A 25,208-nucleotide genomic window follows, 5' to 3' on the forward strand; every position below is an offset into this window, starting at 1 on the left:
ACAGCCAGCTCTCCTGGACTCCTTTCCCCTTCATGTTATTCCCCAAGGGGATCCTACCCATCAATTCCCTGAGGGAGTTGAAGTCTGTTTCCTGAACTCCAGGGTCCGTATTCTGCTGCTTACCTTTCTTCCCTGTGTAGGATCCTGAACTCAACCAACTCATGGTCACTGCCTCCCAGATTCCCACCACTTTTGCTTCCCCCATTAATTCTTCCCAGTTTGTGAGCAGCAGGTCAAGAAAAGCTCCCCCCCAGTTGGCTCCTCTAGCACTTGCACCAGGAAATTGTCCCCTACGCTTTCCAAAAACTTCCTGGATTGTCTATGCACCGCTGTAGTGCTCTCCCAGCGGATATCAGGAAGATTAAAGTCGCCCATGAGAACCAGGGCGTGTGATCTAGTAGCTTCTGCAAGTTGCCAGAAGAAAGCCTCATCCACCTCATCCCCCTGGTCAGGTGGTCAATAGCAGACTCCCACCACTGAATCAGCCTTGTTGCTCACGCTTCTAAACTTAATCCAGAGACACTCAGGTTTTTCTGCAGTTTCATACCGGAGCTCTGAGCAGTCATACTGCTCCCTTACATACAGTGCTACTCCCCCACCTTTTCTGCCCTGCATGTCCTTCCTGAACAGTTTATAACCATCCATGACAAGTAGTCCAGTCATGTGAGTTATCCCACCAAGTCTGTTATTCCAATCATGTCATAATTCCTTGACATCACCAGGACCTCCAGTTCTCCCTACTTGTTTCCAAGGCTTTGTGCATTTGTATATAGGCACTTGAGAGAACCTGCTGATTGCCCCTCATTCTCAGTATGAGGTAGGAGCCTTCCCCTCACAGACGTTCCTGCCTGTGCTTTCTCCCGGTATCCCACTTTCCCACTTACCTCAGGGCTATGGTCTCCTTCCGCCGGTGAACCTAGTTTAAAGCCCTCCTCTCTAGGTTAGCCAGCCTGCTCGCAAAGATGCTCTTCCCTCTCTTCGTTAGGTGGAGCCCGTCTCTGTCCAGCACTCCTCCTTCATGGAACACCATCCCATAGTCAAAGAATCCAAAGCCTTCTCTCTGACACCACCTGCGTAGCCATTTGTTGATTTCCACGATTCGACGGTCCCTACCCCGGCCTTTTCCTTCCACGGGGAGGATGGACGAGAACACCACTTGCACCTCAAACTCCTTTATCCTTTTTCCCAGAGCCACGTAGTCCGCAGTGATCCGCTCAAGGTCATTCTTGGCAGTATCATTGGTGCCCACGTGGAGAAGCAGGAAGGGCTAGCGATCCGAGGGCTTGATGAGTTTCGGCAGTCCCTCCGTCACATTGCGAATCTTAGCCAGCTGGCAAGCAGCAGACTTCTGTTTTCCCAGTCAGGGCAGCAGATAGATGACTCAGTCCTCCTGAGGAGAGAGTCCCCGACCACCACCACCCTCCTCCTTCTCTTGGGAGTGGTGGCCGTGGAACCCCTAACCTCAGGACAGCGCATCTCATGCCTTCCAACCAGCGGAGTCTCCTTCTGCTTCCTCCCCCCCGATGTATCATTTGGTCCACTCTCCGCAATGGTACCTGTGGAGAGAACATGAAAACGGTTACTTACCTGTGTCCGCGTTGCTGGTACCCAGACCTTCCCCCTTCTTCTTCTGGAGGTCACATGTTGCCAACCTTCCTCACTGGCCTCTTGGCTCTGATGTGCAACCTGCTCTAAATCTTTAGAGCTTTGTGCCCGTAGAAGCATATCCTGACTTTTATCCAGAAAATCCTCAGATTCTCATATGCAACGCAGGGTCGATATCTGTAGCTCCAGACCTTCGATCTTCTCTTCCAAGCCTGATCTTAAAAACTTCTAGGGAAGGAGATTCCACCACCTCCCTAGGTAACGCATTCCAGTGTTTCACCACCCTCCTAGTGAAAAAGTTTTTCCTAATATCCAACCTAAACCTCCCCCATTGCAACTTGAGACCATTACTCCTCATTCTATCATCTACTACCACTGAGAACAGTCCAGATCCTTCCTCTTTGGAACCCTGTTTCAGATAGTTGAAAACAGCTATCAATTCCCCCCTCATTCTTCTGCGGACTAAACAATCCCAGTTCCCTCAGCCTCTCCTCATAAGTCATGTGTTCCAGTCCCCTAATCATTTTTGTTGCCCTTCGCTGGACTCTCTCTCCAATTTATCCACATCCTTCTTGTAGTGCGGGGCCCAAAACTGGACACAGTACTCCAGATGAGGCCTCACCAATGTCAAATAGAGGGGAACGATCACGTCCCTCGATCTGCTGGCAATGCCCCTACTTATACATCCCAAAATGCCATTGGCCTTCTTGGCAACAAGGGCACACTGTTGACTCATATCCAGCTTCTCATCCACTGTAACCCCTAAGTCCTTTTCCGCAGAACTGCTGCCTAGCCATTCGGTCCTCGTCTGTAGTGGTGCATGGCATTCTTCTGCCCTAACTGCAGGACTCTGCACTTGTCCTTGTTGAACCTCATCAGATTTCTTTTGGCCCAATCCTCCAATTTGTCGAGGGCCCTCTGTATCCTATCCCTACCCTCCAGCGTATCTACCTCTCCTCCCAGTTTAGTGTCATCTGCAAACTTACTGAGGGTGTAATCCACACCATCCTCCAGATCATTTTTGAAGATATTGAACAAAACTGTCCCAAGGACCAACCCTTGGGGCACTCCACTTGATACCGGCTGCGAACCGTACATTGAGCCATTGATCACTACCCGTTGAGCCCGACAATCTAGCCAGCTTTCTATCTACCTTATAGTCCATTCATCCAGCCCATACTTCTTTAACTTGCTGGCAAGAATACTGTGGGAGACCATATAAAAAGCTTTGCTAAAGTCCAGGAATAACACATCCACTGCTTTCCCCTCATCCACAGAGCCAGTTATCTTGTCACAGAAGGGAATTAGATTAGTCATACATGACTTGCCCTTAGTGAATCCATGCTGACTGTTCCTGATCACTTTCCTTTCCTCTAAATGCTTTAGAATTGACTCCTTGAGGACCTGCTCCATGACTTTTCCAGGGACTGAGGTGAGGCTGACTGGCCTGTATTTCCCAGGATCCTCCTCCTTCCCTTTTTTAAAGATGGGCGCCACATTATCCTTTTTCCAATCGTCCGGGACCTCCTCCGATCGCCATGTATTTTCAAAGATAATGGCCAATGGCTCTGCAATCACATCCGCCAACTCCTTTAGCACTATTGGATGCAGCGCATCCGGCCCCATGGGTTTGTGCTCATCCAGCTTTTCTAAATAATCCCAAACCACTTCTTTCTTCACAGAGGGCTGATCACCTCCTCCCCATGCTGTGCTGCCCAGTGCAGTAGTCTGGGAGCTGACCTTGTTCGTGAAGACCGAGGCAAAAAAGGCATTGAGTACATTAGCTTTTTCCACATCCTCTGTCACTAGGTTGCCTCCCTCATTCAGTAAGGGGCCCACACTTTCCTTGACTTTCTTCTTGTTGCTAACATACCTGAAGAAACCCTTCTTGTTACTCTTAACATCTCTTGCTACCTGCAACTCCAGGTGTGATTTCGCCTTCCTGATTTCACTCCTGCATGCCAGAGCAATATTTTTATAGTCGTCCCTGGTCATTTGTCCAGCCTTCCACTTCTTCTAAGCTTCTTTTTTGTGTTTAAGATCAGTAAGGATCTCACTGTTAAGCCAAGCTGGTCACCTGCCATATTTACTATTCTTTCTACACATCGGGATGGTTTGTTCCTGTAACCTCAATAAGGATGCATTAAAATACAGTCAGCTCTCCTGGACTCCTTTCCCCCTCATGTTATTCTCCCAGGGATTCCTGCCCAACAGTTCCCTGAGGGAATCAGAGTCTGCTTTTCTGAAGTCCATGGTCCATATTCTGCTGCTCTACTTTCTTCCTTGTGTTAGGATCCTGAACTCAACCATCTCATGGTCACTGTCTCCCAGGTTCCCATCCACTTTTCCTTCCCCTACTAATTCTTCCCTGTTTTGTGAGGATCAGGTCAAGAAGAGCTCTGCCCCTAGTTGGTTCCTCCAGCACTTGCACCAGGAAATTGTCCCCTACACTTTCCAAAAATTTCCTGGATTGTCTGTGCACCACTGTATTGCTCTGCCAGCAGATATCAGGGTGGTTGAAGTCTCCCATGAGAACCAGGGCCTGCGATCTAGTAACTTCCATTAGTTGCCGGAAGAAAACCTCATCCACCTCATTCCCTTGATCCGGTGGTCTATAGCAGACTCCCACGACGACCTCACCCTTTGTTGCTCACGCTTCTAAACTTAATCCAGAGACTCTCAGGTTTTTCTGGTGTTTCATACCACAGCTCTGAGCAGTCATACTGCTCTCTTACATACAGTGCAACTCCCCCACCTTTTCTGCCCTGCCTGTCCTTCCTGAACAGTTTATATCCACCCATGACAGTACTCCAGTCATGTGAGGTTTTCCCACCAAGTCTCTGTTATTCCAATCACATCATAATTCCTTGACTGTGCCAGAACTTCCAGTTCTCCCTGCTTGTTTCCCAGGCTTCTTGCATTTGTGTGTAGGCACTTGAGATAACTCGCTGTTTGTTCTGCTTTCTCAGTATGATGCAGGAGTCCTCCCCTCTCACGCTCTCCTGCTCATGCTTCCTCCCGGTATCCAACATCCCCACTTACCTCAGGACTTTAGTCTCTTTCCCCCGGTGAACCTAGTTTAAAGCCCCCCTCACTAGGTTAGCCAGCCTGATTGCGAAGATGCTCTTCCCTCTCTTCGTTCGGTGGAGCCTGTCTCTGCCTAGCACTCCTCCTTCTTGGAACACTATCCCATGGTCAAAGAATCCAAAGCCTTCTCTGCAACACCACCTGCATAGCCATTTGTTGACTTCCATGATTCGACGGTCTCAACTCAGGCCTTTTCTTTCCACGGGGAGGATGGACGAGAACACCACTTGCACCTCAAACTCCTTTATCCTTTTTCCCAGAGCCACGTAGTCTGCAGTGATCCACTCAAGGTCATTCTTGACGGAATCATTGGTACCCACGTAGAGAAGCAGGAAGAGCTAGCGATCTGAGCGCTTGATGAATCTCGGCATTCTCTCCGTCACGTCGTGAATCCTAGCTACTAGCAAGCAGCAGACTTCTCGGTTTTCCTGGTCGGGGCGGCAGATAAATGACTCAGTCCCGCTGAGGAGAGAGTATCTGACCACCACCACCCGCCTCCTCCTCTTGGGAGCGGTGGTCGTGGAACCCCCATCCCTAGGACATTGCATCTCATGCCTTCCAATTGGTGGAGTCTCCTTCTGCTCCCTTCCCTCAGATGTATCATCTAGTCCATTATCCTCATAAGTACCTGTGGAGAGAACATGAAAACGGTTGCTTACCTGTATCTGTTTTGCTGGTACATGGACGCTCCCCTTTCTTCTTCTGGAGGTCACATGCTGCCAGATTTCTTCACCGTCCTTCTGTCCCTGCTGCGCAGCCTGCTCTGAATCTTCAGAATTTTGTGTCCGTAGAAACATACCCTGACGTCTGTCCAGGAAATCTTCAGTTTCTCTTATGCACCGCAAGGTCGATACTTGTTTCTCCAGACCTTGAACCTTCTCTTCCAATATAGAGACCAGCTTGCACTTTATACGGACAAAGTCGCTTCTGTCCTGTGGAAGAAAGACAAACATGGCACATCCAGTGCAGGTCACAACAGCTGAACACTCCCCATCCATATTACCTTCCTTCTACGAGCTTCCTCAGGAGTTGTAATAACTACTCAGAGAAGCTGGCAAGATGTAAGCTTCAGTGGGCTCTCCCCAGGGTATGTCAGTGTATCCAGCACTTTGTTGAGCCTAGGTGAGATGTAGGCATGCACTCAGAATGGGTGCTTGCTCTTTCAGCAACAATGCGCAGCACCATGCTGCCTCCTGGTGCCTGAATGCACAATTTTGTGCAAAGACCAGCGTGCCAGCATTCTCTCCATTCAAGACATTCTTGAGCTCTTTTGACTTTTGTGCACTTGGCACTTCTGCATTCACTGGGCTTGCAAAAAACAAAACAAACCCATAGAGGATTTGGAGAGGGAAAAGGTGCTGAGAATAAGCCACACACCAAGCCATAAAAATCTGTGTGCAGTTTCCCTACAGAATTTACACTCATTTATATAGCACGCTCCCTATTGGAAAACTAGGATGACTCGGTACTTTTCACAACAGCTGAATGAGTGACAAATAATATTGTTTGCTGAGAAGGGCTTAATTTTCCCCCTCCCATCTAATCAAAACAAATTCATCCCTTTCCTCTCCTCCTCCTTTGCCCAGCTCCTCTTCTCCCACCCCCACTGCACCAGGGTGTGACGGAGAGGTGCTCATCACACTGTATGGAGGACAGGGCTCTGTTTGTGGAATGCCTTTGTGTTCTGTCAGGTCTCTGCTGCCTGGGGCTAGCCAGAGCTGAGGTCCTGAGGGGCCATGTAAGGAGAAGCAGCATCTGAGGCATCGCTCTGAGCTCTCACTAGTTTTGCTGTGTTGCCTATGAGATTTCCCCTGGCGTGGGAGGATCGTCAGGAGCTGGAGAAGGCTCTGCAGAGTGGCATCTTTCCGGACTTGATTCTCCTCTCGCTTACCCCAGTGCAAGCCAGGAGTTGCTCCACTGAAATCAGTGGTGTTAACATAGGGTAAAATCAGTCTGCGGGGTGAGGGAGCGGGCCCTCTGTCTGTGGAGCAGCACAGAAAGGGGTCCAGGAGGCTGGAAGTAAAGTATGTCTGCAGGAGACTGCTCGCCGTCCTTGCCTCACTGTGTGCTCTCCAGAGCATAGCCCTCTGGGAGGTGAGAATGGGTAGTTATTGCTGAGGCTCTCAGTTATTGCTGGCTCATGGGAAAGCTGCAGATGGCTTTGTCTTCACTAATAGACAGTTAACTCAAGTTAAGAACACACCTTTCCTTTCTAGTGGAAACACGGTCTGGTTGTGCGCGCAGCCCCATCCTGTGGGGGCCCTGATCTCAGCAGGGGCCTCTGGGTGCTCCTCTGATGATGACTAATAAATCCGACTAGGAGGGGGCATGCAGCAATGAGCTGCTGCCAGGAGGATGGGGTTGCAGGTCCCTACCTACCTGATGCTTTCACTGCACCCCTTGCCCTGAGCTGGCAAGCCTGGTGCTAACGGGCTGTTCTGGTCCTGGCCCAGGGAAGTCGAGGCTATGGTGCACTCTCTGGCTACTTGGAAAGCTTTAGCCTCGTGCTTGTCACTGGGTCTGAGCCCTGAGAGCATGGAAATGGTGAGCCTCCCATACCAGATGAGAGCTCACAGGGCTGGCGCTCCAGCTGGCAGCAATGGGTGGTGCTGCGAGGGAGCCCCCAGTCTCAGGGACACCTCAACAGCTGCCCTACAGCAACATCCTGCAGAGCTTAGACACTTTTCCTAACATGCCTTTCCGGGTCCTTCCAGGGCGTTCCTTGTGTTGCCAGGATTGCAATCCCTGCTGGAAAGGGTGACCTCAAGGCCAGCAAGATGGCGGGAGCATCTGTGAAGGTGGCGGTGCGAGTGCGTCCATTCAACTCCCGTGAGATGGGCCGGGATTCCAAATGCATCATCCAGATGACAGGAAACACCACCAGTGAGTAGCAGCCCTGGCCCTGCACACAAACGCCACTGGGGGCTAGGAATGAGGCGGGCTATACCCAGATCTGCATTGATTTCCACTGGGCTGGCTGCTGCTAATGGCAAAACAGCCACTTGAGGTCCTACCGGTGCTTGGGAGAGGACCTCTTCCCACTGCTGCCACCAGTATTGCTAGCCCCAATGTCGTGAGTTAGTCCCCTAAGAATCATGAGTCTGTCCTGAAAATCATGGGAGTTTTTTTTAAATCACACATTTTGGGTTCTTTTTCTTTGCCTTCTGGCTTTTGCACCTCTTAGATGCATATGGGTCATGTTTTCAGGGTTTTCTCAGCACCCGTGAGGACCAGAAAGCTGTTATGTTTTTGTTTTTGTTTTTAATAAAAGCTGAGATTCTTGTGTGATCATAGGCATCCAGGAGCTGGGACTTTAAAAAAAGCCTCAAACATAATGAGCCTGGTGATAAAATCTGAACTTCACACTCCAGATATGGAGCCTGATTGTCTGCCGTGTTGTACGGTGTGGCATCAGTTATGGCTTGTGCAAAGTGGCTGTGAAATACAAGCACTGGGGTGAAGGAGCAGAGAATTGTAATCTGGTAGCAATTTACATCCTCTTTGCTCTTGTTGAGCGCAGATGTAACCTCACTTCTGCAGGCGTAAGGCGGTGGGCCCATGGTGTGGAGCTAATGTTGGATAAACTCTCTTCTTGCTACCTTAGGGGTTTTATCCTGTCTCCCATCAGTGTGGTATCTCAGCATCTTCCATGTAAAGCAATACCAATCGTGAAATCCCCAGTGGACTCCATGGAGCCTGTGGCTCTCCACACTTTTTGGGGTATAAACTCTGCTTGGGGGATGTTTTGGTTGGCTGGTTACTGCTGGTTTGTATTGTTGTTTGAGGTGTCTGGTTAGATGTTGGAGTCGAAGTTGTCATTCTTGTGACAGTGGAAGGGCTCTTTCCTCACAGCAGTCCATTCCATGGGGGGCAGCATGGCCCAGCATCTAGAGCACTAGACTGGGACTCCAGAGAGCTGGGCTCTGTTTCCATCTCTGCCACTGCCTTCCTGAGTGGCTATGGGCAGGTCATTTTATCTCCCTTTGCTTTTGTTTCCCCCTCTGTAAATGGGGATAATGGTACTGCTCTCCTTTGGAAAGCAGTTGGAGATCTACAGATGGGCAATGCTAGGTATTCGTCATCTTCTAGTCAGAGCATCTGTAAGGCATTGTTGAATTATCACTTCAGCTCACCCTAGGGAGAGCCTTCAGATTCGCTGTCCCATTTGATTCATTTGCTTGGAGCACATTATGAAGAGGGCCATCATGGGTTGCTGTTGGCCATACGTAATTTCTCATTTCAGTCTCCCTCGTGTGGCTACCCTCCTTTGGTAACTAGACCATAGTGCAGAGTTACTATAAAATACCACAACCGTCTAGCACAGGACACCACCCTGGCATTTGATTCCTAATGGCAATATACCTTACCGCCTTATACTTCAGCAGGTGGTTCTGACTCTGGTCCTTTGGCTGATGGCTTTTAGGAGATCACCCCTCCTCTCCTTTGGGGGACTCAGAGTATTTTCCTGCACAGAAATCATCAAGCCCTTCCCACTCCCAGTTCACAGAGGTGTCCTGGACCAGCCAAAGCCTCACACCATCTCATATAAGCTGCAACATCACCATGTTCCCTCCACTGCAGAGCTGTATAATGCAGGTGACTATACTGGGTCATCTGGCTGTAACGTTGTCATGTATATATGGGCATCAACGTTACTGGGCTGTCTGGGACATGGTGTATATGCCACTTTTTCCCATTCATGGAAGCACTCTGGTAGTGGCTGCTCCCTTATGGTCATTTGGCCATTGCCACCAGTGCCACCTGGAGTGGATGTTTGACAAATCGAAGGACTATTTCCTGGTGATGCAGAGTCAAATCATCCCCCCCCCCATCCCCGCATCTCTGTAGGGTGCTTATGGCTGTATTGCATAGCTGGATGCTCATAGTTAGTGTGGCAGTCACCTCAATGACAAGGCTGTGTGATGTTCTGGATAGTCATCTAGTGCAGTGGTTTTCAAACTTTTTTCCTCGTGACCCAGCTGAAGAAAATTGTTGATGCCCATGACCCAACGTAATTATATCTTTTGACTAGAGTTTTCATAAAATTTTAATATTGCAATACATTCTAGCTTAACCCACTTTACATAACTAATACTAGACACTAGCCTTAGTAATCCTATGGTAAGGAGAGTGGGAGGTGGCCCAAGGTAGGGCAGAAGGTGGGGTGAGAGCTGCAGGGTGAGGCCAGGGATGAGGGGTTCAGGATGCAGGAGGGGGCTCAGGGCTGGGGCAGAGGGTTGGGATGCGGGGGGCGAGGGCTCTGGCTGGAGGTGCGGGCTTTGGGTTGGGGCCAGGGAGGAGTTTGGAATGCAGGCATACTGCCTCAGGGTTGGGGCCAGAGGACTCCCCCCAGCTCTCTCCCCACCGCTAGCTCCGGGGGAAGGGCCCCCCTCTCTCTCTCTCTCTCCCCACCCCTGCCGGCAGGCAGTACGGAGCACGGAGCTCTGGGGGAAAAGGCCCCTTTCTCCCTCTGCACCAACCTCCGGGGGAAGGGGCCCTCTCTCCCCCCGGAGCTCCGTGCTCCCTGTCGGCAGGGGAAGGGTCCCTCTCTCCCACCAACAGCAGTGAAAGCCAGGGGAGAGGCCCGCAGCAGCCCTGCAAGCCCCAACTTGCTCCCCTCCCCAGTTTCCACCCACCCCCTACCTCTCTCCTCTCCAGGTCCTTGATGTGCAACAATGATCATTATAATTTGAATCATCAAGGCAACCCAGTGCCTGACATTCCATGACCCAGTACTGGGTCGTGACCCATACTTTAAACAACACTGATCTAGTGCATCTAAAACACAGCTCAGAATGTGCATACATTGCTGCAAGCTCAGCAATACGAACTAAACATGTGGATACAGCCACTACCCCAGCTGGCCACAGTTCTCTTTAGGGGGGAGCCATACTATAAGAGAGTGGGATATTTCACCCACCAAGATCAAAATGGCTTGTAGGGCATTTCCCCTAGGTAATATTTTAGCAAGCAAGGAACTTCAGTGACTTCTGTGCCCATCTACCATATGCTCTCCAGCTGACATGGCTTGGATGTGCTGAGTTTGTTGGCTTACATTCAAACATATCATGGTTGTGGTAATAAAGCAGAGTCACTCAGGTCCATTTGCTCACCCGTGGCTGGGACCTGAGAAGACTCTTAACAGCAAAGCCATTTGAAATGGGGTGGAAGCTTTCAGAAAGGCTCTAGAATTAGAGTACCATAATCTTTAGCTGACTTCCAAGTATGAGACTTACAAACAGGAATTGATTTCTAAACACTGTATTCTTGGCAGAATTATGGGTGAGATCCTTGGCATAACTCCATTGGCTTCAGTGGAATGATATCCATGTACACCAGCGGAAGACCTGGCCCATCCGTGGTTCTCAGAGGTGGCCTATGGGCCACAGGGTTCTGCAGAGTTGCATCCATTTCGATAGTAAAGCATGCATGGACAAAACTAGTGTGGGTCCAGCTAGCCTAAGAAGGTTAAGCTCTCTCATATTGCTTGCAAAGTTCCCCTGCATGCCTCTCCCTGATTAATAACTGAGATCACTTAACAAGTCTCTTTCTCTGCTGTGTATTTCTTTGATGTAAATTCGGTCATGATTAAATTTGCTGATGACACCAGAATTGGAGGAGTATCAATCATAGTGGAGGGTAGAAGCAAACTGCAAAATGACCTGCTGAGACTAGGTCAATGGAGGGCTGCAATAGATGAGAGAATACTCATTTCTAGTGCATGTAAATTCCTCTGCCATAGATGCCAACTCTGTGGGTGCTCTGGGGCTGGAGCACCCATGGAAAAAAATAGTGGGTGCTCAGACCTACCGGCAGGCCCTGCTGACCAGCTCCTCCCCCTCCCTCCCAGTGCCTCCCCCCGCCACTGATCAGCTATTCAGCAGCGAGAGGGAGGCGCTGGGGGTGGGAGGGGCAGGAAGAGGTTGGGGCCTTGGGGAAAGTGTAGAGTGGGGGCAGGGCCTGCGGCGGAGCGGGAGGTCAAGCACCCCGCCAGGGAAATCAGAAAGTCGGTGCCTTTGTCCTCTGCCGAGAAAAAGAGGGGAAATAGAATGCATGATAGGTGGGGGGAAGTAATCAAAGAGCCAGCCTGACTGCAGTAAAGCCGTTTATTTCCATGTTACCTGCTCTGTGCTCTCCTAATATATTTTTGTGTTTGTAAGTAAGTGTAATGGCAACCCTGGCCAGGTCATCTGCAGGGACTGGTAGAGCTAAAGGAGCAGGTCAGGGAGCTCAAGGACAGTAGCAGACTCCTAGACCTCTATACATGGTCCAGCCACCAGCAGGGGGACAAAGAGCCCTGCCGCGTTAGCATGAGAACACAATCACTACGGCTGCTGCAGGGAAGGGCGAGAGTGGGAGAAGTAGTCACTCCGAAGGAGTTGTCCTGTATGGACACAATTGAGAACTGTTGTGATTCCCCCACGTCACGAGAGTTCTTTGCTCTGGAAAACACCTCCCCTCCTTGGTCCACCCAAATGCAGAACTGTTACCCTTCTGATCGTGCTGCAAGGCCCAGTTCTTCTCCTGAGCACTGGAGGAGTGACGTTTGTTGAGTCTCTGCATTTGATCTTGAGGAGGCTAGGTACTGAGTATGGGCAGTTTATTTGTTGGAATAGATCAGGTGGGAGATTGTAAGCATGAATTATTGTTGTGGGGATGGGGGCACAGCCCATGATGGGGGTTTGTGACTGTGATCTAGAATTGGGTGGAAAATGTTGACAAAAACTGAAAATGTGGAGGAAGCCATGCCCTACCCCCGATTGGGCAGAGCTGGGATAGAATCACAATCAACCCACAATGACATAGCTGCAATGTTAAGTCCTGGCATCTTGAAGCCAGCTTGCACTGATGAACAGTACATTACCTAGCTGGACTGGATATCCCCTCTGCTTGAGCCTGACATGCTTTGTCGATAGCAAAGGTGGTAATAGTAACTTCGGCCCAAATCCTCAGAGGCACCTAAATACCTTTTGAGGACTTCAGAACCCCAAGGATGGATGCCTGAGTGTTGCCCAAATTTCAACAGAGTTGAATATGATGCAGCAGGCGCATGAGAGAGCTTCTTAAACCGGGCATGAGACACCTACACTCTTATCTGCCAAGGGGAAGGGACTGCGTTCACATGACCCCCGAGAATGTGACTCAAGCTCTTCCAGCTTTGGAGAGCAGTGTCTCTGTGATGTTCCCCTGGTGTTATCGGGACCAGTGATCTGCTAGGTCACTCCAGTCCTCGACTCTGGGAGCCAGCCTAACCCTGCTCCGCTGTGAGAACCCCCACTCCCGGGCTGTTCACACACAGCCTCTGGGATATAAGCTGCTCCCAGCTATGTGAGTTAGCACTTTTGGCCAGCTGCTGCTTGGATTGTGCAACTGAATGACACTAGCCAATATCTCCGGTCCCAGACACAACCCTAGGAACCTCCATCTTGCAGTGGCCAGTTACGTCTGCTGGACGCTGCAAGCTTATGAGTTCATAGAATCATAGAATTTCAGGGTTGGAAGGGACCTCAGGAGGTCATCTAGTCCAACCCCCTGCTCAAAAGCAGGACCCATACCCAATTAAATCATCCCAGCCAGGGCTTTGTCAAGCCTGACCTTAAAAACGTCTAAGGAAGGAGATTCCACCACCTCCCTAGGCAACACATTCCAGTGTTTCACCACCCTCCTAGTGAAAAAGTTTTTCCTAATATCCAACCTGAACCTCCCCCACTGCAACTTGAGACCATTACTCCTTGTCCTGTCCTTCCACCACTGAGAATAGTCTAGAACCATCCTCTCTGGAACTACCTCTCAGGTAGTTGAAAGCAGCTATCAAATCCCCCCTCATTCTTCTCTTCTGCAGACTAAACAATCCCAGTTCCCTCAGCCTCTCCTCATAAGTCATGTGTTCCAGACCCTTAATCATTTTTGTTGCCCTCCACTGGACTCTTTCCAATGTTTCCACATCCTTCTTGTAGTGTGGGGCCCAAAACTGGACACAGTACTCCAGATGAGGCCTCACCAATGTCGAATAGAGGGGAACGATCACGTCCCTCGATCTGCTCGCTATGCCCCTACTTATACATCCCAAAATGCCATTGGCCTTCTTGGCAACAAGGGCACACTGCTGGCTCATATCCAGCTTCTCGTCCACTGTCACCCCTAGGTCCTTTTCCGCAGAACTGCTGCCTTGCCATTCGGTCCCTAGTGCAGGACCCTGCACTTATCCTTATTGAACCTCATCAGATTTCTTTTGGCCCAATCCTCCAATTTGTCTAGGTCCCTCTGTATCCTATCCCTGCCCTCCAGCGTATCTACCACTCCTCCCAGTTTAGTATCATCAGCAAATTTGCTGAGAGTGCAATCCACACCATCCTCCAGATCATTTATGAAGATATTGAATAAAACCGGCCCCAGGACCGACCCCTGGGGCACTCCACTTGACAACGGCTGCCAACTAGACATGGAGCCATTGATCACTACCCGTTGAGCCCAACAATCTAGCCAACTTTCTGCCCACCTTATGGTGCATTCATCCAGCCCATACTTCCTTAATTTGCTGACAAGAATACTGTGGGAGACCGTGTCAAAAGCTTTGCTAAAGTCAAGATACAATACATCCACTGCTTTCCCTTCATCCACAGAACCAGTAATCTCATCATAGAAGGCAATTAGATTAGTCAGGCATGACCTTCCCTTGGTGAATCCATGCTGACTGTTCCTGATCACTTTCCTCTCATGTAAGTGCTTCAGGATTGATTCTTTGAGGACCTGCTCCATGATTTTTCCAGGGACTGAAGTGAGGCTGACTGGCCTGTAGTTCCCAAGATCCTCCTTCTTCCCTTTTTTAAAGATTGGCACTACATTAGCCTTTTTCCAGTCATCCGGGACTTCCCCCGTTCGCCACGAGTTTTCAAAGATAATGGCCAATGGCTCTGCAATCACAGCCGCCAGTTCCTTTAGCACTCTCGGACGCAATGTGTCTGGCCCCATGGACTTGTGCACGTCCAGTTTTTCTAAATAGTCCCTAACCACCTCTTTCTCCACAGAGGGCTGGCCATCTATTCCCCATGTTGTGATGCCCAGCACAGCAGACTGGGAGCTGACCTTGTTCGTGAAGACAGAGGCAAAAAAATCATTGAGTACATTAGCTTTTTCCACATCCTCCATCACTAGGTTGCCTCCCTCATTCATTAAGGGGCCCACACTTTCCTTGGCTTTCTTCTTGTTGCCAACATACCTGAAGAAATCCTTCTTGTTACTCTTAACAGTTCATCAATTTAACAAAGAAATTGATATGTACCAGGCTTGTTATCCCAAGGGGAGTCTCTGACAGGCTTAAAACCAAAGTCTTCTGGTAGAATAAACAAAAAAATTTATTAACTACAAAAGATAGATTTTAAGTGATTATAAGTCAAAGCACAACAAGTCAGATTTGGTCAAATGAAATAAAAGCAAAACACATTCTAAGCTGATCATAGAATCATAGAATATTAGGATTGGAAGAGACCTCAGGGGTCATCTAGTCCAAATCCCCTGCTCAAAGCAGGACCAACACCAACTAAATCATCCCATCCAGGGCTTTATCAAGCCAGGCCTTAAAAACCTCTATGGATGGAGATTCCACCAACTCCCTAGGTAACCCATTCCAGGACTTCACCACCCTCCCAGTGAAGTAGTGTTTCCTAATATCCAACCTAGACCTCCCCCACTGCAATTTGAGGCCATTGCTTCTTGTTCTGTCATCTGCCACCACCAGGAACAGCCAAGCTCCATCCTCTTTGGAACCTCCCTTCAGGTAATTGAATGCTACTATCAAATCCTTGCTCAGTCATCTCTTCTGGAGACTAAATAACCCCAGTTCCCTCAGCATCTCCTTGTAAGTCATGTGCCCCAACCCCCTGATAATTTTCGTTGTTCTCCACTGGACTCTCCCCAATTTGTTCACATCCCTTCTGTAGTGGGCAGGGGGAGGGGGAAACAAAACTGGACACAGTACTCCAGGTGTGGCCTCACCAGTGCGAATAGAGGGGAATAATCACTTCCCTCGATCTGCTGGCAATGCTACTACTAATACAGCCCAATATGCCGTTGGCCTTCTTGGCAACAAGGGCACACAGCTGATTCATATCCAGCTTCTCGTCCACTGTAATCCCCAGGTCCTTTTCTGCAGAACTGCTGCTTAGACAGTCGGTTCCCAGCCTGTAGGAGTGCATGGGATTCTTCCATCCTAAGTGCAGGACTCTGCACTTGTCCTTGTTGAACCTCAGATTTCTTTTGGCCCAGTCCTCCAATTTGTCAGGGTCACTCTGGACCCTATCCCTACCCTACAGTGTATCTACCTCTCCCCCCCATCTTAGTGTTATCCACGAACTTGCTTAGGGTGCAATTCAGCCCATCATCCAGATCATTAATAAAGATGTTGAACAAAACCAGCCCCAGGACCGACCCCTGGGGCACTCTGCTTGATACCGGCTACCAACTGGTCATAGAGCTGTTGCTAGCTACCCATTGAGCCCGATGATCTAGCCAGCTTTCTATCCACCTTATAGTCCATTCATCCAATCCATACTTTTTAACTTGCTTGCTTGCTGTCAACAGCTTTGCTAAAGTCAACAAATATCACGTCCACCGCTTTCCCCATATCCACAGAGCCAGTTCTCATCCTAGAAGGCAATCAGGTTGGTGAGGCATGACTTGCCCTTGGTGAGGCACGACTTGCCCTTGGTGAGTCCATGTTGACTGTTCCTGATCACCTTCCTCTCCTCCAAGTGCTTCAAAATGGATTCCTTGAGGATCTGATCCATGATTTTTCCAGGGACTGAGGTGAGGCTGACCAGCCTGTAGTTCCCTGGATTCTCTTTCTTCTCTTTTTTAAAGATGGGCACTATATTTGCCTTTTTCCAATTGTCAGGGGCCTCCCTCAATCACCACAAATTTTCAGAGATAACGGCCAATGGCTCTGCAATCACATCAGCCAACTCCCTCAGCACCCTCGGTTGCATTAGATCTGTCCCCATGGACTTGTGCATGTCCAGCTTTTCTAAATAGCCCTTAACCTGTTCTTTCGCCACTGAGGGCTGCTCACCTCCTCTACATACTGTGTTGGCCGGCGCAGCAGTCTGGGAGCTGAACTTGTCTGTGAAGACTGAGGCAAAAAAAGCATTGAGTACTTCAGCTTTTTCCACATCACCTGTCACTATGTTGCCTCCCCCATTCAGTAAGGGTCCCACACTTTCCCTGACCACCACCTTGTTGCTAACATACCTGAAGAAACCCTTCTTGTTACCCTTCACATCCCTTGCTAGATGCAACTCCAATTGTGCCTTGGCCTTCCTGATTACACCCCTCCATTCTCTAGCAATATCTTTATACTTCTCCCCAGTCATCTGTCCAAATTTCCACTTCTTGTAAGCTTCCTTTCTGAGTTTAAGCTCACCGAAGATTTCACTGTTAAACCAAGCTGGTCACCTGCCATATTTGCTATTCTTTCTGCACATCAGGATGGTTTGTTCCTGCGCCCTCAATAAGGCTTCTTTAAAATACAGCCAGATCTTAACACTTTCAGTGCCTTTACAAACTTAGATGCTTCTCACCACAGGCTCGCTGGCTGCCCTTCAGCCAGACTCTACATTTGATCAGTGCTCCAGTCGCTTGGTTGTAGTGTCTGTAGATGGAGGTGGGAGAGAGAGAGAGTATGGCAAACGTCTCTCCCTTTTATCGTGTTCTTTCTTCCCTCTTGGCTTTGCGCCCCCTTCCGAGTCAGGTGAGCATTACCTCATTGCAGTCCCAAACTGACCAAGGAAAAGGGGGGTGACTCACTTGAGAGTCCAACAGATCCTTTGTTGCAGCCTAGACCAGTGTCCTTTGTTCCTGTGAGGCTGGGCTGAGTTTGTCCGATACATGCCCTGATGAGGTGTAAACTGCCCCTCTGCTCCTGGAGTGTTTTGCCTGGGCTTGTTTTAAGCCATGAGGACACATTTTCAGACTCATAACTATATACATGAAATTACAACCTATAACATTACTATAACAACAATGCTCAGTGCATTATGAGCCTTCTGAAGATACCCGACGTGACACGTTTTGCATTGGATACCACACAGTCATAAGGATGAACATGGGGGTGCAGGGTGTTCCCCCGAGGTACAGAGCATCACAGTCTCCCACAAGCAGGCTGTCTGCTGACACGGTCTCTTTAAAAAGTGCTGAGGAAAGACCCAGCCAAAAGCGAATGTCCATCCCAGCACTCTGTACAGCTCTCCGTGTAACTTCTGTAGAATCGGATAGAAGTGGCCATATGGGTGAAGTGATTAAAATAGACTCCTTCCTTCCTGGATGAAACATCCTACGTCACCAGCTTTGGGTCCGGGTGGATGCAGAAGTAACTAGCCCACACTGAGAGCACTAGTCTTGCTGCCGAGACAACGTAGGGCTTCTGTGGTGAGGCGAATGTCTCAGGAAGTCTTGTGGGCACATTGGTCCAGATGATGTTGACGAGGTTGCTCGCCTTCTGGAATGGGCCGCAGGGAGCTTCAGGAACTCCTCCCCCTTACACAAGGGGGGTCAAGGGTGCACCAGTTCCAACACCACATCCTGAACCCACCTCCTGGTGGATCAGGTGCCATGCCGGCCCTGCCAAGCCCAGCCTGAGTCATGGGGGTCAGGCAGAACTTCAGTTTTGCCTTGTTGGCTGGGAGGCAGGGGTTTGCAGTCCATTAATGGGTTGTGGGCTCCCACAGCACTGTGGATCCAGCTTCTTGTGTCTTGAATCCTTTCACATGCCCACTCAGCCCTCCACTCTGCCGATGATGTGTGCCTGGAGGATCTCTTCTTTCCCTTCTCCCACGTCTGTGCCACCAGGCATGGAACTATCTCCCCAGAGCTGTTCTCAACCAACCTCCTCCTCCCTGCAAACACCTCCCTCTGCCATGTGGCTTGTAAGTGAGTTGATTACACAGACCCAACATGATGAGCACATGCCTTACTGAGTGTCTGTGTGGTCATATTATTGCAACCCCTTGCCCATCTCTACTCCTGCTGTTCTTCTAGTTTACCATCTTCACTTAGAAAACTTGTGTCATGTCTGGCTTTAGCTCAGAAGCTGCTTGGAGAAGGGCTTTATTTCCTGCTGTAAAGTGAATAGCACATTTTTGGGTGCTGCTTATTATTCTAATACAATGGTAGCACCTAGCAATCTCAATTGAGCCCCATTGCACTAGGCACAGTACAGAAAGGTAACAAAGAAGGTAGCCCCGTCCCAGAGAGCTCTCAGCCTATACATCCAACAGGTGGATGAAGACAGTCAGAAGTGGGAGGTAACAAGGAAACAGAATGTGTGTAGCAGAAAAACAGAAATCCCAGCTGGCCACTTGCCTAAACCCCATGCCAGATGAGGGTGACTTGTAGGCATCATGGCAGAGGCAGGTTTTGTAGTATGAATGATTTGGTACCTGCCCAGGTAGGACAGTTGAGTATTTTGTGATGAAAGGAGGTCAGAAAACCCCCTTAGATGTGAATCTTCTAGAGAGGGGATCAAACCCAATGGAGTCAGGCCAGTAACAGGAAATCCCTATATTCCCTGCCTGTCCCAACATGCCATGGGAATTAATTCCATCTGGTGTGTTATAGTCCAGGATTTGCCACACTGCTGCGCCACTGTAGCCTCCTATCCTACCATTGTCATCTTCTCCTGGAAGGAGAATGGAATGTGGGACTGTCAAAGTGGTCGGCCCTTTTAAAGGGGTCAGGCTCAGCTCCACCTGTGACGCAATAAGATTCTCTCCCCCCCCCCCAGTGGTGAGAAGCAGCAAGGTCATGTGACTTAAAGAAGCCTATTAGGGGAAGAGCAGAGGAGCTCTCCCCAGAGGAATTTGTCCTCTCCAGGCTGGGGCGAAGGAGGAGGACTTCTGGAAGGATATGCTGAGAGCTGCTGCTCCATAAAATAGCAGGAAGACAGACCAGACCCTCAGGGAGGGGTTTTTGTGGCTGTTTGGACCTGGAGCGGGAAGGGTTTTTGTTAAACAACTCAGCTGGAGGGCCCGGTCACTGGAGCAGCCAAACCAGACTGGGGAGTTTTTGAGAAGCCCTAAGAAGGGGAAACAGAGGCAGAGCACCACAGAGCCATCTCAGACCATAAAGGGGCTATTGGGATGCAGATGTGACGGGTTAGATCACAGAAACCCAATGGGGGCTGCTACGTGATGGGCAGAAGTAGTCTTGGCACCTGCTTTCCTGCCCTGGCAGCTTGGGACTTCAGTGCGCTGCCTGGTTTGAGCTAGGCTCGCTAGCCTGTTGCAAACCCAGACCCAGGCCTGAACCACATCCCCTACCAGCTGTAGGCTTAAACTGAAATCAGCTTAAGAAGTGTTCCTGTCTTTAACACTCAGATGCCCAACTCCCAATAGGGTCCAAACCCCAAATAAATCTGTTTTACCTTGTATAAAGCATATACAAAGTAAACTCAAATTATTTGCCATCTATAACACTGATAGAGAGATGTGCACAGCTGTTTGCCCCCCCCCCCAGGTATTAATACATACTATGGGTTAATTAATAAGTGATTTTATTAAATACAGAAAGTAGGATTTAAGTGGTTCTAAGTAATAGCAGATAGAACAAAGTGGATTACCAAGCAAAATAAAATAAAACACAAAAGTCTATGTCTAATACAGTAAGAAAACTGAATACAGATAAAAACCTCACTATCAGAGGAATTCCAGTAAGCTTCCTTTTACAGACTAGCCTCCTTCTAGTCTAGGTCCAGCAAGCACTCACACCCCCTGTAGTTACTGTCCTTTGTTCCAGTTTCTCTTAGGTATCCTTGGGGGTGGAGAGGTTCTCTTGAGCCAGCTGAAGAAGACAAAAGGGAGGGGTTTCCCAGGGGTTTAAATAGACTTTCTCTTGTAGGTGGACACCCCTCCCTCCTCCTGTGTAGGATCCAGCTACAAAATAGAGTTTTGGAGTTACATGGGCAAGTCACATGTTCATGCATGACTCAGTTTTTACAGGCAGCAGCCATCGCCCACATGCCATCTTGAACGTCTCCAGGAAGACTTCTTATGTGGATTGGAGCCTTCCAAGATCCATTTTGTGTTAAGTGCTTCTTGACTGGGCACTCAACTTGCAAATTCCTTTCTAAAGAAGCTGACCAAATGCCTTACTAAGGTTATTTAAAATCAAACAAGTATACAGCTAATATTCATAACTTCAAATACAACAATGACACATGCATACAAATAGGATGAGTAGATTCAGTAGATCATAACCTTTACATAGATATGTTACATGGCGTATGTAGCATAAAACATATTCCAGTCGTGTCATATATATATTCATAAGCATATTTCCATAAAGCCTTATGGGGAGCACTGTCACAGCAGACACATGGCTACCAGGCTCCCTCTCTTTCATCTTTTGCTTACACACACATCATGTGACACATGGGGTCCCATGCCTGTCCCTGAAAGTGCTGGTTGGATCCTTCAGCGGCGTGGCAGCTCTGCGGCAGTAGAGAGAGCTGGTTCTCCCCCAAGGATTCTAGCCTTCCTGGCCAGGCTGAAGCTGATCTTGCAGGCAGCTGCAGGGGGAGAGCTCCTTGTCTCTGGCCAGTGGTGCTGGTGTGGGAGCTTTCATGACAAGGGAAGCAGTGAAGCCAGAGCCCTGCTGACAGGGAGGTTTTTATCAGTCACAAAACAAAGCCACCATTGAAACCTGAATAGCAAATGAGTGACGAATCCCCTCAGCTGGGCATGAGAGCTGTTTATTTTCAGTCTCCCATCAGACCCATGGGGTAGGCCAGCATGGCAGCTATACTGTGGAGGGCAGGGAGGGCTTCTTTTCCATTTAAGCGGGGAGGGAGAGAGAGGAGGCCTAGTGTGGAAGGGAATGATGTACCTGCAGGGAGGTCTTGGGCCTGATTAGCCTCTTGGTCACACCAGTTCTGGCCTGGTGGGACTCCACTGAGGGGTGCTTGGAGGGTTGCTAGAGGGCTTGCCCATGGTTGCTCCCTGGCTGTGTATGGATGCACAGTCAGCTCTGTTGCTGCACTGGCTGCAGGACTGTCTGCTCTGTGGTGCACTTGTAAGTTTCACTGTATCTTTGTCAGGAGATGGTAATAGCAGAGGATTTCTAGAGCAGTGATTCCCAAACTTTAACAGCCCGTGAACCCCTTTCACTAAATTGTGAAATCTCATGAACCCCCTCCCAAAAATGAATATTTCCAGGGATTTAAGTTTAAATTTCCTGAGCACTCTGTGGGGCTCCTGCTGCTGGACCCCGATGACCACCCGGGTCAACTGAGCTCAGACTGCAGGTCCCGCTGACTGCAGGGGTTGGGCTGCCAGCCCCAACTGCCCGGTCCTACTCTCCCTGGGGCTTGGGCTGCCAGCCCCGTTGGAGCGCTGGGATTTGGGTGGTCTGCTCCCCCACTGACAGGGGCAGGGTTCAGGCTGCCAGCCCCAACATCCCGGCCCTGTTCTCCCTGGGGCTCAGGCTGTCTGCCCTGCAACAGGGTCCTACCTGCTGCCTCCAATGCCCGGGATCCTCTGACCGCCATTAGTGAAATTTTTCTGGCGACCCCCCGTAACGTTCTGCGAACCGCCAGGGCTTCGTGAACCCAGTTTGGGAACCACTGTTCTACAGGGATACTCCCCCAATGTCCTTGAAAGTTGAGCTAACTGCATTCACGTGCCTCTCTGCACTGGCCTCACACGCATGCTTGCTGCCTCAGTCAGCAGAGAGACAATTCAGTAGGCTAATTGCATTTCTCCATGAAAGCGGCTGTTTCATAGTGATTTTCAGTCTGTGTGCTTTTGCTGGTTTTGCCGGCATGTCAGCGGAATCAGTAGAACCACCATCGGCCAGCGAGGTGCTCTGAAGCCTATCAGGTCCCATCTCTTTGAGTTTCTGCTTTAGATAATGAGGTAATGGGCTTGCTGGCCAATGTCATGTTCCATCCCATCCCAGATATTTTCAGGAAGGGTATAGACTTGTTGGTTGGGCTTGCGTGCGAGATAAGAATTCCACTGGCAATGGAACGATACATTATCGTAGCTGAAGTCAATCCTGAAGGAGCCTGGATCAGGGCTGCCCTGACAGTTTGCACATGTAGGATTTCTGAGAGAGTATTGAACAAGATGTAGGTGCTCTGACCTCTCCCCTGATTTAGTTGCCCAAGAGGCCTCAGTCTTTGCTTCATGGTCAGCTGGTGGAAGCAGAACGAATGCCCTCTGTCCTAGCCTGGGGCACAGGTGCTGTTTTACCAATTTGCCATGCAAGAAGCCAGGTCAGTGGTCTGATTGTTTATATTGTTGTGTTGCAGTGGCCCTTCCTTGCTAAGTCAGCTCTGCATCTTGGTGCCCCTTGTTATTGCAGGGAAAAGGTGCCTTATCCCTCTCCATTGCCCATTCCCAACTTTTCTGGGAACCAAATCCCCTTCGTCAAATGAGCATGTCCAAATCCCACAACAGAGTTTTCAGATCTTTTTCTCTCATGCACTTTCTCCATTCTCCTTCCAAGAATCTTTCCTACAAAGACAGTTTCCTCTTTCTCCAGTGGGGCAGGAGCCCAGGTGTGTGCAGTGCCATCCTTTCCCCAAATGTTGTCAAACTGAAGACTTCTTTGGGTGTGAATGGGTGGCTCTGCCTGGAGAATACTTGTTGCTGCAGTAATCAAATAAGATTTGCTGTAGGGCAAAACCCCAAGGGGACAGCTGCCTGCAGCTGGTATTAAAACTCCTGCCAATGAAAAGCAATAATTCTTTGGGGTGGGGAAGATTTCCATTTGGAGGACTGATCACAGCCTGGCTTCACAAATCACTAAGTGTCCTGGGAAATGTTTATCTTGTAATTGGTTAAGTACTACTGAGTTCAGCAAGAGGGAGAGAGGGGTGGGATGGGAGGAAAGGAGAGAGCCATTCTCTCTAATCCGTCTTCACCAAATTTCCAGCTTGCAGCTCTGCCCACTTGGCTTGCACTTCAGAAGCTTGGCTGCCCAACATCATTTCTTTCTTTGTCTTGAATGTTCCTCCCTCTGCGCTTCAGCTGACTCTGTCCTTTCCATTGTTTCTGGGAGATGCCCTGTCCGTAGTGCTCAATGGTGCCTATCAACTTTCTGAGAGGCTCTGAATTTCACCTGTCAAGGTTCCTCCACCCCTCTGAACTCTAGGGTACAGATGTGGGGACCTGCATGAAAACCTTCTAAGCTTACTTTCACCAGCTTAGGTTAAAACTTCCCCAAGGTACAAATTAATTTTATCTTTTGTCCCTGGATCTCCACTGCCACCACCAAACTCTAACTGGGTTTACTGGGAAATGTAGTTTGGACATGTCTTTCCCCCCAAAATCCTCCCAACCCTTGCACCCCACTTCCTGGGAAAGGTTTGGTAAAAATCCTCACCAATTTGCATAGGTGACCACAGACCCAAACCCTTGGATCTGAGAACAATGAAAAAACATTCAGTTTTCTTACAAGAAGACTTTTAATAGAAGTAAAGAAATCCCCTCTGTAAAATCAGGACGGTAGATACCTTACAGGGTAATTAGATTCAAAACATAGAGAATCCCTCTAGGCAAAACCTTAAGTTACAAAAAAGACACACAGACAGGAATAGTCATTCTATTCAGCACAGTTCTTTTCTCAGCCATTTAAAGAAATTATAATCTAACACATACCTAGCTAGATTACTTACTAAAGTTCGAAGACTCCATTCCTGGTCTATCCCCGGCAAAAGCAGCATACAGACAGACACAGACCCTTTGTTTCTCTCCCTCCTCCCAGCTTTTGAAAGTATCTTGTCTCCTCATTGGTCATTTTGGTCAGGTGCCAGCGAGGTTACCTTTAGCTTCTTAACCCTTTACAGGCGAGAGGATTTTTCCTCTGGCCGGGAGGGATTTCAAAGGGGTTTACCCTTCCCTTTATATTTATGACAGCACCTACCTTGCATTCCCACTTTGAAGAACAGAACAGCAGCTGATCTCTCCCTTCCTAGCCTCCCCCACGCAAGCTTTGAGAGGAAAAGATCACTGCTTGCTTTCCAAAAGGACATTAACTTTTTCTCTCCAGACACAAGTCTCATGGAGAGCCAGGGCCGGATTATTCTTTTGTGGGGCCGGCGCCAAATATATTTGTGGGCCCCCATGGAGGCAATGGAACATGGTGCAGGGAAGTCGGTCCCCGAAGCAAGGGGCTGGCCAGGGGCACTGGGGTATGGCACGACGGGAGTAGCGCTGCTCCGCCCAGTGTGAGGACACAGTTTACAAACCGGCAGTTGCCAGATGCACACTGGCCCACCTGGCACTGTGTTGCCAGTGTGCCTCTTGAACCATGGGGGTGGGCTCATGCTGTGCCACACAACCCCCAATGCCCCCTGACTCCCTGTGCCCAGTACCCCCCCCCACAAATGCACAGCACCCTGCATACCACCACCCCTGCCCCATACACCTCAGCCCAACCACAACTGCCCAGCACCCCACACAGACCCTCCACTTCCTAGCACTTCAACACACAGAGATCTCCCCCACCTCCACTGCCCAGAG

General features: G+C 49.4%; 1 protein-coding gene across 4 annotated transcripts in view; it reads left to right on the top strand.

Annotated features, from left to right (window-relative positions):
- The window catches only part of KIF1A (kinesin family member 1A), a 223,114-nt gene that overhangs the window by 30,523 nt on the left and 167,383 nt on the right, over positions 1-25,208 (top strand). For all 4 annotated transcript variants that reach the window (XM_084639637.1, XM_084639634.1, XM_084639635.1 and 1 more), the window contains exon 2: positions 7,407-7,575. In XM_084639637.1, the coding sequence (XP_084495763.1) occupies positions 7,407-7,575 (169 nt within the window). The remainder of the gene's footprint in view (positions 1-7,406; positions 7,576-25,208) is intronic.

The sequence above is a fragment of the Lepidochelys olivacea genome, assembly GCF_965140295.1.
Source record: "Lepidochelys olivacea isolate rLepOli2 genome assembly, chromosome: 9".
NCBI lineage: Eukaryota > Metazoa > Chordata > Testudines > Cheloniidae > Lepidochelys > Lepidochelys olivacea.